The 18,102-nt window shown below is 38.6% G+C and overlaps 1 protein-coding gene across 1 annotated transcript in view; it reads left to right on the top strand.

Annotated features, from left to right (window-relative positions):
- Nucleotides 1–18,102, top strand: part of stim1a (stromal interaction molecule 1a) — a 28,119-nt gene that overhangs the window by 640 nt on the left and 9,377 nt on the right. Inside the window, exons 2-7 of the mRNA XM_003455939.5 lie at nucleotides 214–349; nucleotides 3,269–3,399; nucleotides 6,591–6,705; nucleotides 10,398–10,509; nucleotides 10,840–10,955; nucleotides 13,851–14,028. Of these exons, the coding sequence (XP_003455987.1) occupies nucleotides 226–349; nucleotides 3,269–3,399; nucleotides 6,591–6,705; nucleotides 10,398–10,509; nucleotides 10,840–10,955; nucleotides 13,851–14,028 (776 nt within the window). The 5' untranslated portion in view covers nucleotides 214–225. The remainder of the gene's footprint in view (nucleotides 1–213; nucleotides 350–3,268; nucleotides 3,400–6,590; nucleotides 6,706–10,397; nucleotides 10,510–10,839; nucleotides 10,956–13,850; nucleotides 14,029–18,102) is intronic.

The following is an 18,102-nucleotide window of genomic DNA, read 5'->3' as shown; positions in this document are numbered from 1 at the left end:
AGCTAATGACTGTACCATGGCTCGTTCAGGAAGAAGAGTCACACATGAGAAGTGAGCTTTATGTAACAGCATTTCTTGGTGTGCTCTAAGCTGCTTAACGTAGTTCCCTGTCCCTGGGAAAGCGGTCATATGTTGTAATATACCACCACTACACTCCGAATGTGTTATGCAAGAGTTGTCAGAGTGTTTGATGGACTCTTATCTCATTTCCAGCGTACACGAGTCATGGAGCTCCACAGATCCTTGAGCTTGTGGATATTGTGTTTGTGTCTCGTTGGAGAAAGTTGGACTGAAAAGCCAAGTTCACCTACACCGGTGGACAGTCAGCCTGCTGAAAATGGAATGTCAGGTGAGTAATCAATCATGGCAATAATTTGTTATAGTAAACCGTGAAAGTTGTAAATTTTATCCCTCTTGACACACACTATACTGCCTGTTTGAGGACTGCAGTCTGTGTCACAACATTGCGATTGTGTGCAGGCACTAAATGTAGCCATGCTGAGAATAGTCTGGCTGGCATTTGCCATTAAGCCCTGTCCTCCTACTTCGATCTAGCCACTGAGTCAAACATTAAGCAGTTCATCAAAAAAAAAATTTAGTGGAAAGAATGACTATTGGGTGAATGTAGGCATTTTATTTCCAGTAAATAATAGATTAGAATAATTATTTTCCAACTACTTGTAACACAAAACACAAAGGCGCATCAGCCAATTATAACTTTGTTATTTAGAAGTCCACTAGTTTAATGATTTTTATTAGATTACAATGGATTTTTATTTTTTTACCTTTAAATTGTTTCTATACTTTTTTGAATAGCAAACCAGTACATCTGAATAAATAATTTCTGCGTTTTTATTATTGAACAGTGCAGTTAAATGAGAAACTGCCCAAATCCTCTACACACATTAGTAGAGATGATGCGCTTCAAATGTATTTTACTCCTAAAAATTTCAGTGTGCCAGATAATTTATTCTTGATGTGACAGTGATTTTTAAAGCTTGACTGGTATTCTAAATTATCATGGGAGACAGTAGATGAAGGATTTATGGGGTGGAAAAGCTATGGGTGTATTCTTCATCTACATGGAAGCTCACAGAATGACGTGAGTAACCTGAGCTCTTTTTAAAAAAAAAAAAACGCTCACTGGTATGCAAATATCTTATCTTGTGTCTCTGGAGGTTTGCAAGCCAAATGAGAAAGAGAGAGAAGGCCAGGTTTGGCTTCTGAGAGTGTTACAGGTGGTAGACTTTTTACTGGAGTAACTGTCTTTTTTTTTGTTTAACGCAAAGTGTGTTAACGTTGAAGTGAGTAATCACTTTGTGGTATGTGGCTTTGCAGGTTTGCTAAAAGTTGAAAGCATGCATGCTCACAAATTAACTTATAACTACGCGGAAGTTCACCCACACCATCCTTCCTATTTCTAGCTTTAGTGTTGTCATGTATACTATAAGGTACACTTTGCTAGTTAAAAAAAAAGTTTTATAGGCTTACAGACACAAATTCATGGACACAGAAATTCTTTCAGGGACTAATCTGTGACATTTTTACACTCTGTTCTCTGTCCTTAATTGCTAAGCCTGCATGTCAAAACATCCAGTTCTGGGAATTAACAAAACATGGAATGGTATGATGTGTTGATCAGTAGGAGGGGGCATTACACTGTAACCTCCGGCACAATGCAAGCCAAATGCCTGCAGTCTGTTATAGTTGAGAAAAAAACAAAAAAACAATGGTGGGTGTCATTGATTAATGATGAAGCCGCATGAGCTCATTTATGAAAGGGGAAGTGAGGTTATGTTTGCACACTGCTACACCATATTATGGGAAAGATGGTACAACAAAAAGAAGAATCCTTGTCTGAGAGCCAACACTGCTCAGTTTTCAACCTAGAATCGATGTTTTTGTCAGTAATCTGTAGTCTGATTAAAATGTTCCATAAAAATGTTTCTCCAGGAGTATGTTGTTGCTGTAAAAAATCCAAGTTCAGACCCAGAAAGGAAGTCTTAACCACTATTTCTTGTTGGCATGCAGGCAAGGCGTGCTTCCTTTTTAACTCTTTTCTTCATCGTTTCCTTTTGTGGTTAAAATTTAGTCAATTGTGTAGCAAAGCTTACTGCTTTAATATATGCTTCCTAATCTTACTTATGTTTTCTAAACGTGTCTTTTGTAATAGTAGTCATTTCCTTTGTTGGTTAAAATAGTGTCTGCGATATACCTGAGATCAGAGCTGCATATAGTTCATACAAGATAGATTTAGAAGATAGATTTGAAATCAATAGAATATGAAGTTTTCAGGAGTGTTGTTCTTGTAAGTTTACCTGAACCGTGCTGCATTCAATCAAGGAATGCACACACACTCTTAAAACTGCCATTGCTGCACACATGCAAAAATGTGTTCCTCTTATTGGGAGTGGCGTCATTATCTCATATCTAGCAGAGGATCAGTAATCCCTCAGGAAGCAAAGTGACACAGGAAAACAGTGGGCACGCAGGGACATCATAAGAGATGTACATTTTGATTTCTGTATAATTAAAGTCCTACATACGGATATTTTTATTCAATACTAAAGACTGTAGAATAGCAAACCCGAGTTTCTTGACATTAAACAGAATAGTGACAATGACATCTAAAATTGTTGAAAGCTCATAGTTATTTAAGATGATGAAGTTGATTCAGTTCAGTGAATGGTCTGTTTTTGGTCTACACATAGGTGTAGCACATTCAGTCAAGAGTACCTGGCTTTGTAACAGCCCGCAGTAAGCAAAAGGCCTTATATAAACAAGCCTTCCTATGCAGCCAAGGAATGTTGCAGTTCAGTTATCTTTGCAAAAGAGAGTGCTGTGGGGAAGCCAATTCAGCAGGGGACATTGAGAAGATTTTCTGTCTTTTCTGCAGGAAAGTGCACACAAGATTAAAAGCTATTAGCCTTTATTGCATCACAGCGTTCAAGTTTGGTAGTTTGGAGACTCAGGATTACAAAGGAAGTGCTAAGCGCAAAATAGAACATCTTAGACATCAGAGGTTTTTGTACAAATAATAATGTTATATAAATGTTTTTTGTTTATCTGTGCATAGTTACTACACAGTCTACTCTTTATCCAGTTGTGCTTTTTTTGCCTGTTTTTTGTTTTTGTTTGTTTGGTATTTTTGGTAATTGTAAAAAGTAAATTATTAATTGTAGAATACGGAAAAATCTGAATATAAGTCAAAGAATTTGTGGACCTTTGTCACTTAACAACTTGTGGATGTGACTTCTTTCTCCACCAGATTTTTGTCGCATCGATGAGCCACTATGCAAGGATGAAAATGCCTTTCTCACCTATGAAGCTATCCGTAATATCCATAAGCAGATGGATGATGATGCAAACGGCAATGTAGACGTCGTAGAGACAGATGGCGTAAGTAACAACCTGAAAAGCCCTCTAACTAAGTTATACAAGACTGAAGTGTTGCTAAACTCTAACAATATCAATTCTGCCCTCTGTATTGGAAAAGTGAAGAAATATTGATACAAAGGGTTATCTTGCGTGTTTTATCTCACTGACACAGTTTCTAACTTGCTCTAAGAATAAGACATCCTTCTTTAGTGGGGTTTTCTTTCTTTCCCTCTTCACAATTCAAAAGAGAGCTCTTTCTCCTGGGGTCTGTGAGTGAGGGGTAGGGATACAACCAGCTGAGATCCTGCTCTTAGTGAGGGAGTGTTTTAAGACTTGGACACACTTCACTAGAGCTGAAGCTGACAGTCCACCCCTTATATACTCATTGTCATGCTCAAAATGCTAGTTTAAGAGGATTTGAGAAATTGCGACTCATCAGAACAGGCATAGTATTTTTAATCATCGTTTTTCTGTCCAATTTTGGTGAGCCTATGGGACCAGTAGCTCCGCTTCCTGCTCTTATCCTACAGGTGTAGCCCATCTGCCTCAAGGTTTTACACATTTATGCATTCAGAGATGCTCTTCTGTGTACCTTGGTTGTAACCAGTGCTTGTTTGAGTTACTGTTGCCTTGGTATCAGCTTGAAGCAGTCTGGACATTCTCCTCCAACCTCTGCTAACTTCGAGAGATTTTCACCCAGACAACTGATAATCACTGACACAGCCATCTCTAAATGCTCGAGATGGCTGTGTGGTAAAATCCCAGTAAATAAGAAGTTTCTGAAATACTTAGGCCCACTCATCTGCCACCACTTTTTTCCCCCTCTTTTTTTCTTTTTTTTGCCCATTCTGATGCTCCGTTTAAACTTCAGGAGGTTCTTTGGATCATGTATAAATGCAATGAGGTGGTGCCATGTGGTTTGATGATCATACACTGGTGTTAAGCAGTTGAACGAGTGTACCTAATATAGTGGCTATGCTGTTATTTTAAACCCTCTGTCCTCTAAAATTTTATAGATTTTGCTCCAAAGGTGGCCAGATAATGACTGTCTAACTGGTAGATCCATCCTGTTGCACTCCAGTGCTCTTGCTGATATACCTTTTTTCCTTGTCAAATAATTAACCTGGTGTATTTACTGGCTTAGAAAGCATAGCTGGTATTCTCTCTACCCCTGCCTGTCAGAGTTGACACAAAGGCATTTTTGAGTACTCTGACATCTTTTGTCATTACAGTAGAATCACGACCATGCAAAAGACAGTCCTACAACAACATGTGCAAATGAAGCCCAAGTTTGAAGATGGGTGTAGCGTGGGAGAGTATTTCTTACCACTAAATCCTGTTGTAACTTGCATGTGATTTATAAACAATTATGCTGCAGTTTCTTAAAAAAAAAACGTACCACAACGGGGATTTGTGAAGCTACAATCTGCTTTGTGCTTACAGTAGAGTAATACTGGACAGTACAGTAGTTCTCTTCAATATCATGAATTATTAACAAAACAGAAAAAAAATACATATGTATATGTACCACAGTGTAATGTTGCACTGTAAGCTTTAGTGTAAACTACAAGTTTTGGCCTCGTGAAAGCCGCCTCTGGTGAATTGATTCAGGTCTGGTTCGGGCTCAGTCTCTGTAATGCAGTTGAGGCCAGATAAAAGCAGGTGGCACGATCACTGCTTTTAAGAGAGGCACTTGGCATGCAACCCCCCCAAAGCAAATAATGAAGAGAGGCACAGTGAGCAATCATATGTGTAGTGGCTTTTAGCCAAGAAATGGAAAGCTCAAAATGATAATGAAGAGTACTTCAAGACGACACTCTTTTTCTTGTTAATCATACAGTGATTAAATAAAGTGGGGAGTTGCTTTCTTTACGAGCAAGATGAAAGTGTACATCTGGTCTCTTAACAGTAACCTTGGTGACTCTGTCACATTATACAGGTCCTGCTAATTTTCCATTGAATATGTTCGGGAGTGCAGTATTTCACCTGCGGCAGAGACATCTTGCCGCACTGTAGTGAAATCTTCCCACACAAATCTATCAAGAAAGAAAGGCATCATGACTTATTACTGTCTTTCACCCATGACTCTGCTTTAGTGGGAGTGCTAGATGTTATGTAGGGTTCATTTTTAAAAACCTGGTGAGTGGGTTAGCCTACAATACAGTGGGCAATCGGCAATGTGGTTCCAAAAGCCAGCGAGGGACAATTCAGTGAGGGTGCAAGTGGAATTTACATTACGATCAGTCTTTGGTACAGTTTAGTGAGCATGACATTGTCTTAATCTAAAAGGAATACAAAAAAGAGCAGTTTTTTAAAAAAAAAATTGTTTTTATGATTAAATGTATAGTAATTTTTAACAAAAGTGAGAAGGGCATTCTGTGTTGCACCATTAAATAATGAGGGGAAAATCCCCGGTGAGGTATTTATTATGTTTTATTCCATGTTAGGTGAAGGCAATGGATATATCCCACAAGAGTTGCATTTCATTGCACTAAAATGATGGATTAATAATTACAGCAGTGAAATAGGTCACAGTGCTCACAATCAATAGAAACCCTAAACACCATTTACAAATGTGGTCTGTCACAAAGCAATGCACCTCTTTGTAGTAATGGTTTCATTAGAAGAGATCATGTTTTGTGGTGTCACAGCTTTGCAACATGAGAAGTTTGCCCTCATGGCGTTCTGTCTGAAAGGCTTTTTTAAAAATATATAGCTAATGTTTTGTACACAACCCATGATATTGTTCTAAACATAGCCAAGTACTTTTACTGCCTAAATGTAAACAATCCCTAACTGAGAGCTCACCTTTTCTTCCCCACAGCCTCATCTTCATATGGACTTTGTGACACTCTCGGTGTGAACCATGCATTTGCATGTTTTTTTCCAAGTTGCAAAGCTAGAGTGTGATAATATGGTGATGCCTTAGCTGTAGTGATTCCCCTAGAACAATATTATATTGTAGGAACAACATCAACATGGTAATATAAGGTGCCACTCCCTTTCCTTTCACTCTTGATGATGTGCTTAAAGATGTGCTCAAAGTTTGGTCAGAATACGCTAGCCAAAGTTTTGTATGCACCCTGTCAGTTTCAGTGGCAGAATTGCAGTTTTAAAACAAATGTTTTATCAAGTGTAGCTATTTTGTCATGTAAGTATTGTAAAAGGTTTTTGTTTGTGGCCATTACAAATATGTCTTTGTTATACTGCAGTTCCTGAGAGAAGATCTAAACTACCATGACCCCAAGGCCAAACATAACAGCTTCCATGGGGACGACCAGTTCATCAGTGTGGAGGACTTGTGGAACTCATGGAAGGGCTCCAAAGGTATAATTTTGTTGCAAAAAAGGCCTTTCTTTTCACATCTATTTCTATGTTGTAAACTTTTTTTCTGCACACTTGATACCTCCAACCAGTACTTAATGTTTGATATTGTCCCAGTGATTTTCATTTTTAATGAAGCACTCCTAGTGACTTTGATTACCAGTCAGAGAGAATGGCAGAGCTTTTATATGCCTGTAAATAAATGTTTATGTGCTTCCCTCTGACCGAAAGTGTGTGTTACATCTTATCCATGCTTGACCCTTTCACTCAATTATCAAAGGCACAAAGTAGTTGATAAGATTGCATGCCAAGCAAAGTGCACTGTTCTGCCAGAGTGGCCCAGAGTTAAGATCGTTGAAGCTGTCAGCACAAAATTCAGTCACACTCTTTCTGACTGTGTCCAGCCATACTAATGTATTCTATTATACTCACTCAGAGCACTTTCATGTGCTGTATCTGGCACTCATCTTTCAGCACCCTTTCCTCTGACTGCTTTTACCTCAGTTTTGTTCATAATACTGACTTACTCTGCATTGCAGTTTCTTGACAAAGCTTTAGCGGTTCTGAGCAAGGAAACAGGGTTATTGTACAAGAGAGCAATATATTAACTTAGTCAACTCACAGTTTTGACTCTCTGCAGGTGCTGAGGGTTAAGATTTGCCTTCCCCAATTATTCCTGTCAGCATGTTATGCTGCGGGGATCTCATAGATCATTCAGGATGTGAATGCACACAGTCATACAATGCATCCTGTGTCAACCTGTATTGTGCAGTTACAATAGTGACACATTGTTTTTCTGCTGTAAGTGTTAGATTTCAAATGAACTGATGTTTATGAGGTTACAGCTGTTTCTCAGCTTTAATTTGAAAGTGTTTACAGTGTAGCTAGAAAGGAGAACATTGGTTAAATTACTCCAGCCTTTGCTACAGTAATAGTTGATACTTAGTTTCAGATGTTGTGACTGCCTGAGGTCTATGAATCAGACATCAGGAGACACTTGGTTTCTTCCCTCTTGACTCTCTGCTGCCCTATATTCAAACATGCTTTAATTGTTGCTGGTTTCAGAATTATATATTTTTTTGCCTTCAGTCTGTTTTTAAGCAAATAAAACATTTTCTATCTAGTTGGGGTCATCTAACCAACTGCTGCCATGAAAAAGAAAGTGTAATTCCCTTTCTGGATTGCTGTGATTAACTGTTGTGCTACATGGCTCTTAAATTAGTGGCTGGAAAGCTACAGCTGTCCACATGATTCCTTGAATCTTTAGAAGTTGTTTATCATCTGCATAACAGTGGAAACTAGCACTGTATTTGTGGATGGCTCAATGGAAGGCCTTAGATGAAGAATAAAATAGGACCAAGACTTGAACACTGGGGAACACCACATGAGAAGAGGGCTGAGTATGAGCTGAATCATCCATTTAGGAAATAAAATAATCTAACTGACAAGGAGGATTCCTTGAACATCCTCAAACACAGTGAAAGATTACAGTCAAAGTTTCTCTTTTAAAACAGTTGTGTTAGAAGTAGAGCTGGGCGATAAAACGATAACGATATGTATTGCGAAATAACGTTTTCTCGATAGAAAAATTAAACTATTGCGATAGGCCTCATCTCTCTTGTCCTCAAAAAAAAAAAAAAAAAAAGAACAGCCAATCCAAATTAAGTAGCGCAGAGCCGAACCAATCACAGCCGCAGAGTCACGTCACGTGACTTGTTACGTACAGCACAAGCGCCAAGGCGCACATGTGTATTTGTTTTTGCAGCTGTGCAGCCCAGGTAATGAAGGAAATGAGTTTGCTGACTAGAGAAAAATCAACCGAAAGCGTGAGCGAAGGTTACCGAAAAAAAAACAGATGATGGTTCCAATGTCGGAGAGCTTGTCGAACGGAAGGGCCACAGAAGTTCCGTAGTGTGAAGGTATTTCGGCTATTTCAAGTCTGACAAAAAACAAGAGTAGCGCGCACTGTAAATTGTGCCGAAAGCAAGTCTGAAAATACAATAAACCGGTGCATGCTCAATCTCTGACTGAAAGCGCTAATTCGTCATTCGGCTTTTGTCAGACTAAAGTAACTGTTAAAACTGTTTGAAAAGCTAAGCTATACAACAAGGAGAGATTGAGAATTTCCTTTTAGTTCTCAGTTTATTTGATATTGACAAAAGTTAGTCAATTTTGTCTGTTCTTCTGTAAAACGACCTAAGATTTATTTTTAGAATTAATATTTTGTTTCTAAGTGGAATTGACAATTTAGTGGTCTGTTTTGTTTGTTCTATTTTGAAACTTAAACGCTTTAGCGGCTGCCTTTTGTGTAGTTTGCAATATTTGCCTTTATTTATCTGAAACTGAAGTCTCATGTTCCTTAAGTACATCTACCCTGTTGAACTTATTATGGGAAATAAATATTTTAATTAAAACAAGCTGCTAATTATTTCACATTTTACTTGTGAGCAACGGCACATTTAAATCTTACAAATATAGTTATTTGCCTTATATCGTGATATATATCGTTATCGCCTGAAAGGAAAAAAACATATCGTGATATGAAAAAATCTTATATCGCCCAGCTCTAGTTAGAAGCTAGCAAGACCGTAAAATATACTGCAGCTATTTATTGAGTTCTCTCTATGAAACATGTGATTTAATATAAATTCCACTATTATAAAATAAATAAAAAACAGAAAGAACCCCATCCATGCCACTTTGTCATGGATGAGGCTGGGGGACAAGCTGGCATGTAATTTGGTCTTTATATCTGGAACATTTGTGGTTATAGAAATCCTACATATATGTATTCACAGCTGACACTATTGACAAACACTGCTTTAATGGCAGACATGCTTTTATGGGGTATTTTAATTTAGAAGCAGCAAGTTTTAGAAAGGAAATCCTGTTGAGTTACAATTGATTATTATCTGTGAAGACTGATGCAAGGCATTTTGTCTTAAATATCAATCATGATATTTGTTAGCGGAATGTACATCCATCCATTTTCTGTCATGTATCTGGGTCTTAATCCTGGGGCAGCAGTCTGTGCCAAGATGCCCACAGTTTCCTCTCCTCCACCTCTTCCAGAGGGACACCAAGGCATTCCCAAGCCAAACCAGAAATCTAATCTCTCTTGTGTCCTGGGTCTTCCCCGGGGCCTCCTCCTAGTAGCACATGCACGGAACACCTCACCTAGTAGTTGTCTGGGAAGGCATCCTGGTCAGCTGCCCAAAGATGCCTAACTTACTGTGGGGGAGTAAAGGTTTTACTCCGAGCCCCTCCTGAATGGCCGAGCTCCTCACTTTATCTTTAAGGCTGAGTCCGGCCAATCACTAGTGGAAGCTCATTCCCATCGCAGTTGAACTCTTTTGGTCACTACCCAATACTCATATTCATAGGTGAGGGTGGAAGCAAAGATCAACAGATAAAGCAGCTGCACTCATTACTAATACACTCATCTTACTAGCAGAATGTATTTGTCACATTTTTTAAATTGTTTGTGGGTTGTTATACGAGTTGAAGGAAATACTTTTCATTGTAATTAATTGATCCATTATCTGTAGTTTGATTGGATTTTTTTTTTAATCGTGTTTATATTTTGGACTACAGAAAGAATAATTGTCGCTCTTTGGGAACAACTAATGTGGTGCAAAATAAAGACTGAGAATTGTAATTATAGTGGATGTCTTGTTTATTCTTTTCGCCAACAGTGTATAATTGGACAGTGGACGAGGTGGTGGAATGGCTCATCATCTATGTGGAGCTGCCACAATATGTGGATGCATTTCGCAAGATGAATTTCAATGGAAGTGCCATGCCAAGGTGTGACACCATCATGATTTTATTTTTCTTTCTTTCTTTTTTCAAACTGAACTAGATGTATGAACCCTACACATCACTGTATGTGATAACAAACATGTCTTGGTTTACTTATTATTGTGGAGATATTTTTATGTACTTAATACAACTTTTTAAAGTCATTAAATTGGCTGTCCTTGTTGATCTGTTTTATTTTGATATGGGTTACTTTAGTTTACCTTTGATGAATTAAGGACTTGTCAAGCGATCGCATTACAATCTTTGTTATGTGTGTGTGTCTGTGTGTCCCCTGCTTTCTTCCTGCGAAATGAATGTACGTCTGGTCTCTTTCAGGCTTGCTGTAAAGAACACCACTCTGACACTCTCTATTCTGAAGATTTTGGATCGCAGCCATGTGCAGAAGTTGCAGCTCAAATCTTTGGACACCGTACTCTTTGGAGCACCACTGAGTATGTAACTTTATTTTTTGCAAGTCATATCTGAGTTTAAAAACACGGCTTTCCCAGCAGACAGTCTACTAAATGAATCTCTTGCGTTCAAATGTTTTACTGTGGAAAACAAGTTTCATTACCAACATGACCAACATCCTGCCCAATTTGGTCTACTGCTCTCATTTTCATCTGCTCTTTGTCCCTGTGAAGTGTTGTGGCCAGAGTCACCAGGTCTATGCAATGCTTGATTTATAGTACTGCACTGAATCTTAACTGTAGTTATGCCATAGCACCTTTCCAGAAATGCTACACATCACAGCAAAGCAGATCTCAATAACTCTTTGGTAATGAAATGTGGCGTATTGATTAGTGGAAGGATTATACCTCTGTGAAACATAATGTAATAGACTGTAATTGTGGCTAGCTTCCTCATTACACTGAAGCAGTAACTCATAATTTGCCAGTTTAGCTTGTGTTTGTTTCTTCTGACAGCTGTAACAATCTGTGTATAGACTCAGTAAGTCCTACAGTCTTCTCCCCATTCTGAATTTCAGTTAAATTAACTATTGTTAAAGATTAATTGGCTTTCACTCATGACTCATGTTAGAGAAATGCAGACACAACAGTGCACGAGTATAAACAACATAACCCACAACTGTGAAAGCTGTATGCTCATTTAACCCAGTGCTATCATTTAAGCTTAGGAAATCCTGTACCACCTGTATCAATTTCAGGGACTGAGGAAGATTTAGACTGTTAGACCACACTACTCTGTATTCCAGACACATCACTCTGCGTACAGAGGCAAATAAACACTCCACTCATCCTCTTCCTCTGCGTCTCCACTATCTCTGCTCCAATTCTGCACTTATAGATTGTAATCCTTTAGGGGTTTCTCAGTTTTTTAGCTCCTTAGGGATTTGTAACATCACAATGGATAGGTTGTCTTAGATGTTATATGTCCTGTCAGCAGTTTAGATGTTTTTTAACAAAATTGTTTTGATACTGGAGAATTATTTCCCAGGAATTTTAAAGTAGAGTGAAGGTGTGTATGTAGAAGAGTGTTTATGAGACGTCAAAAAAAAAAAGAAAATGTAATAAACAGTCAGTGGAACCAGGTATTTGGTTTAAGCACACACATACACACACACACACAAACAGGACAGGGGAAGAGTGTGTAGTGGTGTGTGTCTGGCATGTGTCATTGTGAATGTGTTTTGTAAGAGTCACCCGCAGGAAGACATTAGCAAGGGCTGTCTGGCTTTGACAAGCTCTCAAAACCAGGGGGTCCCACTAACAGCCAGACTGACCAACTGTGAAGCGTAGCAGCATTTTAAGACACACTGCACAAAAGGTTGCACCTAATCTGGCCGACAGTTGTGTAATAATTAACCCAAGCTCGTTTGGGTCCTGTTATTTCCAGTTCTGTGGCTAATTACCTATCACTTGATGCTCTCTTGGTGGTATTCCTGAAAGAAATTGAATGTTTTGTTCACTGTATGTAAAAGGAAATTGCCTACAATAAATAGCCCAGCAGAGGAGTGGCATCAGGAAATTGCATTCTCAGAGATAATGCCCTGTTTTTCATTTTGGCATCTGTGCTCAGTGAAGAACTATGATGCACTAGACATGCATTTCAGTAAGCGTGACTCATTTTGGGTTGTTGTGTTCCAGGTAATTTAAGAGGTAAAGATCTGTTACTCAAGGTCACATTATTGGAAGAACGACCACCAAAATAAGGTTGTTCTTCTGTTGCCTGTTAGCTAGACATTACTGACCCATTTTGATCAAAACGAGGGGAAAAAACCTGTGTGCTTTTATTCTTACATCAATGTAAAAGGAGTTATTCTGTACGTTATCTATGTATGGCAGGGACAGGGAGTGATTAAAATTCTTGGTTACTATGCATGGTTCACAAGTGCCCACAACTTGCTGTTTATTCACCTTATTCTGAGAGGTGGTCTAAATATTTGGCCTGAAACAGGTGAAAAACTTACAGGCTTGTACTTCATTTTTATGGCGTGTCCAGTGTTGGCCTGCATTTTTAAAACAGTGTTTCTGCCCTCCAGGGCTCCATGTGGGTCTGACTAAAAATATGGATGTATTGTATGCAAAGTGCATTCCTGTTATTCTTACTTGTTCAGTGGAACTGATAAGACTTGAGCTGTACAGGTACTTGAGATTTACAGCTTGTGTTGTAGAAGTTCTGTTGTCTTCAGGTGACGGAACAAGCAGAGCTGGCACGATTTCCTGATATATTCATTTTACTTCCCTTTGTCTCACTCCAGGAAGTATACTGTTCTTTCCTGCATACTCCTACGCAGGTTTTGCAAGAAAAACTTGTGTAACTTGCAAACTTTGAGACACTACGTTAGCTGATGCATGCATGTTATTTCTTCGACTCATCAAATGACAAATAACTGTTGTTAGTTCCCAGCCTGGGTTTAACTTTAAATTATTCTGTTAGTGGTTGTAAAGGGATCTGAATATGGGATGTGTTCTTACAAGTAGGATACTTGATTCCAAGTTATTGTGACTCTGAAAATCTATAAAACCCTCATAGTGATAACGTCAATGAATACTTATAGTTGCAGCTAAAGTTTGAGCTTTAGCTTCATAGCTTCCCCAGATTAAAATAGGTCGTGTTAAGCTGTCTTTATCGTGGTCTTTTGCACTGGGTCCCTCTCACCGCAACCTCAAATTGTGCTGGTGAGTCTTCTATTTGTGTCACTCCACAGCAGTTGCAATATGACTATGAGATTCAAGTTTCACACCAATTTCTGTGTTTTTAAACAGCTTTATCCTATAATACATGTTGCTGACCAAAATGCATCTCCTCATCTATAGGCCTGCTTAATGACTTTACATTTTAGTAAGACAAGAAACAAACTCATGTCTTTTTATTTCTTTCAGTGAATAGACATAACCACTTGAAGGACTTCATGTTGGTTGTGTCAATAGTCATAGGCATGGGTGGATGCTGGTTTGCCTACATCCAGAACCGCTACTCTAAGGACCATATGAAGAAGATGATGAAGGACCTAGAGGGCTTGCAGAGAGCTGAGCAGAGTCTGCATGACCTGCAAAAGAAGTGAGGGTTTTTCCCAACACCAACACAACAAGCTTTATTGCATTTAATTGTATTTTCTGCACATGGCGTTCACTTTAGATTTAATATGAAACTGTTATTTTTGTCTTTACATGAGAACTTTTGGGCTTAAAATACATTTATACTCATCATCCACTTGTCTGAGGATAACTCTTATACATTAGACTGTGTGCTATATTAATCAGCTCTAAACGGTTATTTCTGACATTAGTAGCTTATTTCCTTATTGAGCTGTTAACCTCCAACATTTACTGATTCCCCAATCACTAAATGGTAGAGGTCACAAGTGAACAGAAGATTTTTATGTCTGTGAAGGTTCTCAGTCATCCAGGTCATTGTAGTCAAAGGAGTTTGCAAAGAAAAGCGTCTGGACTTCTTTAAGTTGCTTCTTTGCAAACTCCTTTGACCACAGAAGATTTTTACTTTCCACTTGAACATTCTGCTGATATCCAACCTTGAATGACAATCAAAGCAACAGCCTGACTCGTTATAGCACGTTTGCTGGGTTACTCCCTTGTTCTTTGCTGTCAACTTTGAATGTTTTTCTGGTTTGATTGTTTGGATTTGTATATAGTTTCCTAGGATTGCACACAATCTTGGGAAAGGTTTGATTAATGGTATTCATTGTTCTCAAATAGGAACTTGTGTTATGTTATAAAAGACTGGCAGACCTGCTCTAGCGCCGGTCATTTATGTGTTTATACTCAGTTATCAGGCTACTATGGACCCATTCCACGGAGCGTTTTTATGTTCAAATATGATTTAAGCTGGTGACTAATTTAGTGAAGCCAAAGTCTTTGGATAAATGCTGGAAGGTTTGCTTCATGCATTCGTGAAGCTGTCTGATCGCATGAATGTTTTTTTTTTTTTATTTCAGCCTTTTTTCTTTTTTTCTTTTTTTTTTGGCTTCATGCACTAGCATGTCACCACAAGTCACACATTAACTGGCTGCAAATCCATGTGATCAAGGCATGCTTGCTTCTTTATTCAACAAACTAATACACTGCTTATTACTGCTAGCATTGGCTGCAGTTTTATAGCCTCCATATCTGCGTAGTCATAAAGGTAATTCTTAATTTAGTCTCCAGCCATCACTTCTGACTATACTCTGACAAATTGTTTAAAAGTATACATTGTAAGTAAAATCTTACAATGTATACTTTTAAACAGATGATCAAAAGATGATCAAAATCAAACTTTCCTTTTAGAAGAGAGAAATCTTAGGAATTTGTAAAATAGTGGCCAAACCTCAACATTAAACCTTTTAGAATTTTAGAACTCTTTAAAAAACAACTTTTGAATCACACGTTTTATACTTTGCCCTTGCTTATATCTTATACCACAAAATATTTCATACTCTGAGGAGTTTTTTGGCCATTGGATCATTCCAGCCTGTCTTGTGATTTAAGGTTTGAAATTAGATGAATTTTCAGTGTTTTAAAGTAAAGCTACATGAATTGATGAATGAAAGAAAGGCTAATCTAACTATTTTGGTCCTGCTAATACCTGAAGGAATGCTCAGAATGTGCTTTAAAGTGCATATCCTATTTTGCCTTTCAAGGAGACTTGAACTCAGTTTTGACATCATACATGGACCAAAGATTTTTGAGCTTGAAGGTGCAGAGAGAGTCCCATTTTATGGTTTTTGCATCTCTAACACAGTTTATCCACTGGGGGAGAGGTCATCTTCAGTTAAATTAGAAAAAATCAAAGGAATAAGCTCAGGCCACTGGAAAGAGCAGTGTCAGGTTTGCCACATAACTGCATAACATTCTTGTCTTTCTTCTTGGAAACAAAGGGAGAGGTGAACGCTTGTAGCAAATTTTGCTTTGACCGCCCTTATTACCCACATACGTTAATGTTTGTATGTTAAATGGGGGACAAATGGGCTGATCAGGAGACAGGTTTTTGAAATATTCATTTTATGCTTTGTCGGTGCTTATTAACTGAACAGAAACTAATGTTTGTGTCTGTAATGGATTCTTGATTTTGTACAGTTGCACCTCTATCTCCTGCATCAGCATATTTTTGTAACAGACATGTTCTTTGTTAGTTCCTTTTCTTTGCAGTACACTAGGGGAGGTGAAAATGTTTTGTGGGAGTTGCCTGATGAATTCCAACAAACAATGCAACTGATGGCTTAAATGGGGACAAATCAGTGAGGTCAAACTCTGTCCTTCTGACGCTGCCAAGTTAATCTTTGTGTTGACTCTGTGGCTTTATACTTTGATCGTTTGTAAAACACCTGCCACTAGCATCTTTGAAGTGGATTTTGACTTACCTTTTTTGCTAAGCTAAGTACGCATAGTTAATTGTCCTCTACAGATCACATTGGTAAACCTTAAGTAAATATTAAAGGCCAGCAAGTGCAGACATTATTTAGTATCCCATGCAAGTAAACAGTCTGCACCATGGTTGTGCGTAATACTCATTAGTAGTTTGTCTGTCTGCAGATAGTACTGTAGTGCTTTACAGGAACTGCTCAGATCCCTGAATTATGCTTGTTTGTTCAGCATTGCAGTAAAATTTGCCTGTTACAATTCAGCAGTGTTTTGTTCAGCTGCATTTTAAACTTCAACTCTGTTCATTTTGCAGAAGGATTAAAAAAAGGCCATAGAGGTCATTTAAATTCTATTTAATTAAAAATTTCTGAAATGCAAGTTGAGAACTTCAGTGGGATTTGCAGCTGCCTCAAATCGGTGTGCTTTGAACTTTGACCCTCTTGCTTTATACGTAGTTGGCTCAGAGGATTGTAGGTTAGAGTGGCAGGAAAAGCATGCGGGCTTGTGCAAAAGTGTGACTGCATGCAAAAAGGGCGTTCTATTTTTGGCAATACTGCATGTGTCTTTTTCTAGCATAATAAATGCTATGACCGAGAAGGCTAGACCACGGGATCAAATACTTTTGTTGAGTCACTGCGTGGATTCAAGTCATTTCAAAAATCAATAGTACGAGGTCATGATGATTATAGGGCTGCATTACTGTGCAAGCATGGGTATCGTGTGCAGGATATGCAGGTTCTGGTATAATAGGCTATCAGACAGGCAGCAGGTTTTTCAGGCATGCTTGTTTCAATAAGATTGCCACACAAAAATCCCAAGCTGCTGAGAAGCTGGGCTTGGTGAGAGCTCATAGGCGGGGCAGCTAACCATATGTCTGGTGTCCGTTCATGATAAAGCCTAAAAGGAAATGTCTATTATCCTGAGGATTTTCAGTAGTTTTTGTATTCATAATCAAATAACAACATTAGTGAGTCAGACCCATGTGTCTACTGTCCAAAGCAGATCACTATAATTCTCAGACCTCAGATGTTGCAATATTGATTTCCAAGTAATGTGGCTGAGGAAATGGACATTATAACTTGGTGCATGTTAAAATTTATACCTAGCAAGACAAGAGTTGTATTTCTTATGTCTTTTTGTTTGTTTGTTTGTTCTTGTTTAAGTTGATGGAGAGGTTTGTCCTCTGTCTTTAGTTGTGTGTTTCTTACTGATCCCTGCAGCCAGCTGCTCTCTTTCCATACCTTTAAGCAGATCCTGCGATGCTATCAAGTAGCCTGGTCTAGACATGGCTTCACTGTTGGGAGACAGTGTAAGGAGATTGTGACGAGAGCTGGATTTCCTGGGTGACTTTTACAACACTCTTTGACCTGGCCTCTGCCTCACTGGTGGGCGAGTGTGTTAAGCATGACTGTTAAACATGTCAGCTCTGACGCTAATTCGCCCACATTTGGATTTGGGTGTGGTGTGCAGATGAAAAGCCTGAAAAAGGACTGGCGACAAGGACAGCTTGTATTGCATGTGAAAAGAACTTAAAGGTTGGGCATATAAGGTTACGTATGTCTTATAATATCAGTGTGTATTCAGTAACGTTACCTGCAAAGTCTGCAGAGACATTGTGTCTGCATTCTTTAAGCTCTGTAATTCAGGTCATTTCATTCAGGAAGAGAATTTGGCATCTACTTTGTGGACACTGTTACTCAGTGAGTGCTTTCAAATCTTAGCTAGAGAATGGCAGAGGTCAGGGTCGAAAGCATTAGCAGGACTGCCCACCAGC

The sequence above is a fragment of the Oreochromis niloticus genome, linkage group LG14 (assembly GCF_001858045.2).
Source record: "Oreochromis niloticus isolate F11D_XX linkage group LG14, O_niloticus_UMD_NMBU, whole genome shotgun sequence".
NCBI lineage: Eukaryota > Metazoa > Chordata > Actinopteri > Cichliformes > Cichlidae > Oreochromis > Oreochromis niloticus.
This window is presented reverse-complemented; position numbering and strand designations above follow the sequence as displayed.